The sequence below is a fragment of the Leptopilina boulardi genome, unplaced genomic scaffold (genome assembly GCF_019393585.1).
Source record: "Leptopilina boulardi isolate dan_hultmark-lab unplaced genomic scaffold, ZJU_Lbou_2.1 LbouV2_362, whole genome shotgun sequence".
NCBI classification, from domain to species: Eukaryota; Metazoa; Arthropoda; class Insecta; order Hymenoptera; family Figitidae; genus Leptopilina; species Leptopilina boulardi.
In genome coordinates, this window is record NW_026137932.1 from 621,532 (window position 1) to 629,150 (window position 7,619).

The following is a 7,619-nucleotide window of genomic DNA, read 5'->3' on the forward strand; positions in this document are numbered from 1 at the left end:
TTCTCTCCTTAAAGATTTTGTGGTTTGACTTTGAGCTAAGTCGGTAAATGTCGATAACAAGAATCGTGGTCTAGAACACGCTCTCTGTAATATATAATTTTATTAAAAAATTTTTTAATTACTGGATTATTCCGAAGATTCCAAAGTGTGTAAAAATTAATGTTTTTAACAATAATCAGATTAAAAATTAAAAAAATTTTAATTTAAAATTAATTTATTTACAAATAAAAATAAAAAAAATTAAAAAGAAAATATTATATTCATATTAATACATTATATATATTTAGTTATATAATATTGTATCATTGTATAAAAATCTCTGTCCAATGTCGATAAGAAAAAAATTCATCATCATTTATTTATTACTTGGATAACCGGTCATGGTCAACGACCAGAAAAATATTAAGAAGCTGATTTTACTATTCATGTTTATATGTATTAACTCTTGCGAATCATATAAAAGTCTCTGAAACAAACGTTCTATGTTCAGTAATCTTTTGGTTTTCATTCTCAAACAAGGCACATCTCACAAAAAACTACTTTTATAAAAATGAAAGCATTTTTTGCAATTTTCACTCTTTTCTTCGTCGGTGCCTTGGTAAGAATTATTTTCAAAAAAAAATTATTAAAAAAAAATTGTTTTCTTTCAAACAATAAAAATTAATCAAAAAAAATTTTAATTCATTTTTATTATTTAAATTAATAAAAAATGTTCAGAAATTTTTTAATCTTTTTAATTTAATATAAAATTTGTTTTTTTTTTAAATTTTTTAATTTTATAAATTATAATTTTTTTAATTCTATGTAGAAGTTACTTTAAATCCTGGAATTATTATTAAAAAAGTTATCTTAAATTTGTTTATTAAAATATAATATAAAAAAACTATTAAAAATTTTTTTAATTTAATTAAATTTTTTTATATAAAGGAAATTTCTCTTAGCAAAAAAATTCTAGTGTAGATTTAATTAAAAAATATTAAACATGAATAGACATGAAATTTGAAAACCAAAAATAACTTTTTTCAAAATTTATATATATACATAATATTAATAATATTTTGTTTATTATAAAAACTAAAAAATTTTATTTTCATTTTTTTTTGCTTTTCTTTTTTTACATAAAAAAATTATTTTCTTAATTAATTCAAAAATTACTGTTTTACAGGCCGGTCTCACTGACGAACAAAAAGCAAAGCTTGCTGCATATAAGGCAGAATGTATTAAAGAATCTGGAGTTGATCCCGGTAAGAATAAAATGTATTTTCTAATTTGACATTTTTTCACACTGTTCAATTAAAAAAAACTAATAAAAATTAAAAAATATTTTATTTTATATTATAAAAAAAAAATAGAAAAATTACAGAAAAAATTAAAAAAAAATTCTTGGAAACATTTAATTTATTAATTTAAATGTTTTCAAGAAAACATTTCAATTTTTTCTATAATTTTTCTATCTTTGTTTTTTTTTAAAATGAAATCATCATAACCAACGAAAATTTGCAATAAAAAATTCTTGAAAATATTTTTAAAGAAGAAAATAATTTCGTCACTTTATTTGCGAAAAAAAATCTATTGGCATTTTAATCCTAATTCTATGAATTTTTCTTTCAAAAATTTTACTTTTAATATTTAAGATAAAAAAAAATATTTATCTTATACTCTTTATTTTAAAGCTGTGGTGCAAAATGCCAAAGAAGGAAAAGCTGACGAGTCTGATACTAAATTGGCCTGTTTCTCATCTTGTCTGTTGAAAAAAATTGGAATTGTAAGAACAACCTAAAATTTTTTTGCATCTCTAAGATCCCATTTCCCATGGAATAAAACATACAATGTGTATAATACATTTTTTGTTAAACAATATATTTGCTTTAAAAAAATATAAAAGAACAAAAATTTAATTTGTTTTTTAAACAAAAATAAAAAAAAAATTTTTGAATAAAATATTATTGTTGAAAAGAATTTAATAAACAGAATTATAGGGGAATCGTTTACAAACAAAAATTTTATTTTATAAAAAAACAATTAAAATATGAAAATTGAAATTATTTTTTTATATGTGATTTTTGAAATGATAAAATTTTGATTTGTAACAATTTAAAGAGCAAAATGAACTATTTTTAAAAATTCAATTCTGCAATTTTGAACAAAAAGTAAAAAATGTTACATAATTATTACTGAAATTGAATAATAACTATTATTAAAAAGGTATAAACTTTTTCAGTTATATGTAATAAAATTGTTCTTGCTTCGTTAAAATTTAATTTCTATTATGAGAATATTATATAGGTAGAATTTTATTCGGAGTAGTTTAACAATTTATTTTAACTAGCAATTTAAACTAGCAAATTTAACTAGCAAAAAAAACTAGTAATTTTTTTTTTTTTATTAATTTCACATGAGAAATTTCGAATCGCATGATCCTTCTTATTATAATAGCCACTAGGAAAATTGTTATAAATTTATTAATAATGACGCTAAATTAGATGAATGCCGATGGAACAATTAATGAGGAAGTTGCTCGTTCTAAAGTCCCAGACTCAGTTCCTAAGGATAAGGCAGAAGAAATCATTAACGAATGCAAAACAATGAGTAAGTAACAAAAAATTCAAATTTGTGTATTGTTATAAGGTCAAAGAAAAATTTCTTTGATTTAAAGAAATTATTTCTGTATTTTGTTTGTTGACTCAAAGAAATATTTCTTTGATTTTATCAAATCTTTTATTTGAATCAGTGACTGAAATTTTGCTAAAAATTAATTATTTTTTAACTAATTCAGATTTAAAAAGTTCTTTATAATATTTATCTTTTTTCATTATGATTTCAGAAGGAGCAAATGATTGCGAAACTGGATTGAAAGTAATGAAATGCTATATGGAAAAGAAAACTTTCTCTATTCTTTAATTAAAAAATATTTATAATTTTTTTGAATAGAAATTGTTATACAACTCTAAATTATAGATTATTTCCTCAAAATTTATGTAAAATGTTATAAACAAAATAAATTGAATTATTTTATCAAATAGCCTTAAATAATTTTTTCCCATTTAATTTTTTTATTTAAAAGTAAGTTTTTGAATTATTTTTATATTTGTTTTAAATAAATATTTAATATATCAAAAATAAAATTTTATTTAATGCAAATAAAATTTTTATTTAAACAAAATAAAATTTATTTTAATGAATTAAATATTTGTTTGGCTCTTAGGAAAATATATATCATTTCTCTGGGTATACATTATCGTATAAATTTGATTGGTTGGAAAATAATGAATTTGCATTTTCTTTTAAGATTAAATACACAACTTATACGCATCTCTCGTGCGCAACAAGTTCTATCAGTCACCATAACCTGCAATTATTCTTTTGACATTTTACGATTCGGTAAAATGGTAATAAACACCATGTAGATACTTAAAAAAATTAAATATCAAATTATATTATAATTAATTTATAGATGTGAGGTATTCCAAGTGAAGTGATCAAGGTAAAAAAATTTCTCCGATCACGCTTAAACTCAGGGCATTTGTAGTACTCATAGATGATAATTTTTGGTAAAAATAGTAGTGAAAGTTTTTGGGTTTTACGCGGTATACTGCATATGGTAATAATTTTTTTTTCTTAAATATGAAAATAATTTTTTTTTTAATAATATCAGTTTTGAAAGCTTTTTTGATGTTATTTTGATTGGTAGTATGCATTTTAAAAAAAATTTTTGACTAAAAAAATAAAACTCAAAAATAAATTTGACTTTTTCGGGGTGAAAGGAACGATTTTTATTAAATCGAAAGCTGAGTTTTTTTCTTTAAAAGTGACGCTCCACGGTGAAAGGGTGCTTAGCTGCTTAAAATTTTAGGTTATGTTCATGGTAGTTTTTGCTTTATTAAAGATTTATTTTTGATTATTTAACATCAAAAGCATTTTTTACTGAAAATATTGCATCTAATAAATAATTAAATAATAATAGTTTGTACCGAAAACTAATCGCTTTTATTTATTTTTACTGCAAAGTTTATTTCTGTCAAAAACAGCTAAGCACCCTTTCACCGTGGAGCGTCACAATTAAAATATATTGTTGAATAAGTGGGGCATAAATGTTTAAATATTGACAATTAACATTTTTTGCCTTTTTCACCATTTTTGGATATTTTTGATAATTTTTTACTATTTTTCAAAATTCAAACATTTAAACATTTTTGTCTCATATTTTTATAAGAAATAACTCTAATTTTTTTTGGTCAAAAATTTTTTTTTTTAAAATGCATATTACTAATCAAAAGAGCATAAAAAAATCTTACGAAACTGATATTAATGAAATTTTTTTTATTTTAATATTTGAGAAAAAAATAATTACAAGAAAAAAACCATTTTTTTTCTTTGACAACTTCATGTAAAATTCCCTATATTTGGGAGATTCCACATGAAATTTACCATGATAATTTAAATTCGGGAAATATATTTTTTTTCGTTCTTTATATAAATAAAAAGTTTAATCATTACTTCCTTCTTTTTATAAGTGCTCACATTTTCGAATTATGAATTTTTTAAACATCTGTTTTTTCGCGTTGTTTAAAAATAGACCTACTTTTAGTTTTGCATTGACTTTCAAAATATGTTAACGAAAAAAATTTTTGAATTTGTTTATAAAAAATAACGCTGTTTTTTAAACAAACAATTATTAATATTCATAAAATAAGTTTAAATTTATAAATAAAATAATGATGAAATACTTATCTATATGTAAACAAATAAAAAATTTATACGACTATTGGTTATAGGGGAGAGTGACCAACAATAAGACACTTGAATTTTCTGAAAAATGACTTAAGGTCATGTGATTGTTATGATTTCACATGTAAATATTTTCTTCAGGTTTTTCGATAAATACTTGATAAATTAAGGTCATGTGACAGTTGTGATGTCACACGTAAATATTCTCTGCAGGATTCTTGCAAAATATTTGATAGATTGAGTTAAAATTTTGTGGTGAACTTCAAAATAGTAAAAAGATTTGTTGTCATGTGCCAGAGTATATGGGGCATTCCACAGGAAATTTTCATTAAAATGTATTTTTGAAACATTTTCTTATGTATTGTACTAATGAATAAAAAAATATGCTGTATATGAAGCATATTACAGACCTAACAGTCACATGACCTTAAGAGTGTCGAACGGTCTCTGAAATTATTTGGCATACAAAAGAATTCATAAAAAATCTATTATATTCATTATGTTTTGCTCTGTAATGTAGACATAAAGAGCCGATTATATGGACACAGCCTTAAGGCCATGTGCATTTTTTCAGATTCAGCACTGGACTATAGAGCTTAAACTTTCTTTTTCTAACGTTAAAATATAAACATCATTTTACTTTTGGTATGTTTTAATGTATACTATATAATATTAAACAATTTTTCAATTATAAACTGTGTACAATTTGCAAAAAAAAAAAATAAATAGAATTTATTTTGTTTTGTTAACTTATATATTCCAAATTTATATAAAGAAATATTTATTGCAAAACATTTAAAAATATTTATTTATTTTTCAGGACCATTTAGAAGATTTGCTGCACGACTTCAGATAAAATGGCATTTTTAGCAACATCCCAAAGCTCTATCTCAAATGATGTCATGAGGAGCTTCAATGAAGCAGTGAAGCAGAATGATCTGCTTCGCATTAACCAGCTTGCATCAAGTAGAACCGTTTAGCAAGCTGATAAATTTGGTGATACATTTCTTCATATCATCGCTAAAGAGGAAACACCTGAAGCTACGATCCTATTGTGTCAACTAGAATCAAATGTTTACCTTTGGAACAGGCAGAAGAATTCTCCACAGTTCTACGCTCTCCAAAATTCTGTCGACATGGTCAAAGTATTGTTAAATGATAATAGAATTAATGATTGGAATTTACTTCGTCAAACTTTAATTTTCGGTTCTGAGAAAGTTGTTTGTCTTATTGTAAACAGACTTCCTTTAAATTTTAACAAGATTTTTTCGACGGGTGCGATTTTAAATAATAATTTAAATGGCGATGTTAATGAATTTGAAAGCACCGAGAACGTTGTAAAAGCTCTTTTACAACTTCAAAAATATTCTAAACCTGAATTTCCTGATTATCTGGTATTAATTTTATTTGCAGCTAAGATTTTAAATATAAATATTTTACAATTCATTTTAGAAGATTGCGAAAAATATTTAGAAGAAAATACATGTTACGTAAGACCATTATTTAATAGGCAAGGAAGTGATGAGATAATAAAGAGATTTCTTACGATTGAAATTAGTTATCGGGGACGATATAGTGAAACTGCTCCGCATTATGCAGTATGTTTACAACTTGAGGAAGGGACGAGGTTCCTTTTAAATGAAGGAGAAGATCCAAATTGTAAAACACGAAACGAATTGACACCATTTCATTATGCCTCATATTTTGGAAATGAGAAAATATGTAGTCTTTTATTAGCTTTTGGAGCGGAAAGCAATCCAAACTCCTGTTATTCAAATGACCCAATGCATTTTCTTTGTAGCGAGCGTTATATATTAAACTTTGAATCTCATATTATTAAAAATTATCATCGTCCAAGCAATCCCGTACACTTTGTGTGTGGGGAACGCAGATACTAGACATGTTTTAAACTCGTCCTTTAAATATTTTATTGGCGAGATGCATAAATTGTGTTACGTACCGGACACTATTTTTTAAAGAAAAATTTTGTCTTTATTACTCAAGAACGGAGGAAATCCATTTATTCAAGGAAAATTTAGTTATAATCCCTTTTTCCGTGTCTGTGAAACTGGCCGTTTGAGGGAGATGTCAATTTTCCTGGAATATTTACCGATTTGCGAAATTCCGGAATATAGGGGTAACACTGCTCTGCATATTGCGGTCATGAACAATAAAATTGATATGATTGATATACTAGTTACAAAGGGGCATAGCATGGAAACAAAAAATTCCTTGGGACACAATCCCTTAATATCTGCTGTGTGGATGGAAAAACAGCCATCCTTACAAACAATCGAAAAACTGGTCTACCATGGAGCTGACCTCCATGCTGTGAGCTTTCAAGGCTGGACAGTTTTACAAATGTTGGCCTGTTTTAATAAACCGGAGGTAGTTCTGAAGTTATTAGAATTAGGTTCCGATGATTTGTGGAAAATGTCTAAATCTTCGGAATTACAGCGAGTGTCTAATCCTTGGTCGAGGATTGCAGGTTTTTATTGCGATTATTGCACTAAATATAATGAGTTAGATGACTATGTTGATAATTATATAAAACCTAGTGACCATGACAAGGCATTAATTTTTTTTGCTGAATCGATATTAGAAGTTATAACTCTGAAGAAAATTATGATTTTTAAAGATAGGCGTTTTTCGTATTACGATTTCTTGACAAGGAATTTTTCGACTGTTATACGAATTATTAGAAATGTGAAATTAACAAATGAGTTAATTTCCATTTCAAATATGAGTGCAAAGTTTCCATGCTATGCCTACTTAATTAGAAGATGATTTTTACAGATTGAGAATTTGGGAGAAGTTGTTGATCATATCACTAGTTTTTCGATAAATGTAAGTGGTATAAAAACTTTACCCATCTTTGTTGTTGACAAAAT

General features: G+C 24.7%; 2 protein-coding genes across 2 annotated transcripts; both read left to right on the forward strand.

Moving 5' to 3' along the window:
- Positions 1-430: 430 nt before the first annotated feature.
- LOC127286646 (general odorant-binding protein 56d-like) lies at positions 431-3,020 on the forward strand. Its single transcript, XM_051313147.1, has 5 exons — positions 431-598; positions 1,166-1,244; positions 1,674-1,765; positions 2,484-2,589; positions 2,825-3,020. Exons 1-5 carry the CDS (start codon positions 551-553, stop codon positions 2,899-2,901), a joined length of 402 nt encoding a protein of 133 aa, XP_051169104.1. The 5' UTR covers positions 431-550; the 3' UTR covers positions 2,902-3,020.
- Positions 3,021-5,585: 2,565 nt separating this feature from the next.
- Positions 5,586-7,515, forward strand: LOC127286754 (poly [ADP-ribose] polymerase tankyrase-2-like). The gene is made up of 3 exons (XM_051313332.1): positions 5,586-5,694; positions 6,181-6,593; positions 6,733-7,515. The coding sequence occupies exons 1-3, from the start codon at positions 5,586-5,588 to the stop codon at positions 7,513-7,515; spliced, it is 1,305 nt and encodes a 434-aa protein (XP_051169289.1).
- The last annotated feature ends 104 nt before the right edge of the window (positions 7,516-7,619 follow it).

Excerpts from the sequence above, each read along its gene's own strand:
- LOC127286646 (XM_051313147.1), top strand. The coding sequence starts at position 551 with ATGAAAGCATTTTTTGCAATTTTCACTCTTTTCTTCGTCGGTGCCTTG. Across the intron at positions 599-1,165 it reads TTTTCTTCGTCGGTGCCTTG|GCCGGTCTCACTGACGAACA; the intron begins GTAAGAATTATT and ends ACTGTTTTACAG. Across the intron at positions 1,766-2,483 it reads TGTTGAAAAAAATTGGAATT|ATGAATGCCGATGGAACAAT; the intron begins GTAAGAACAACC and ends ACGCTAAATTAG.
- LOC127286754 (XM_051313332.1), top strand. The coding sequence starts at position 5,586 with ATGGCATTTTTAGCAACATCCCAAAGCTCTATCTCAAATGATGTCATG. Across the intron at positions 5,695-6,180 it reads CATTAACCAGCTTGCATCAA|AAGATTGCGAAAAATATTTA; the intron begins GTAGAACCGTTT and ends AATTCATTTTAG. Across the intron at positions 6,594-6,732 it reads ATCATCGTCCAAGCAATCCC|AACGGAGGAAATCCATTTAT; the intron begins GTACACTTTGTG and ends TTATTACTCAAG.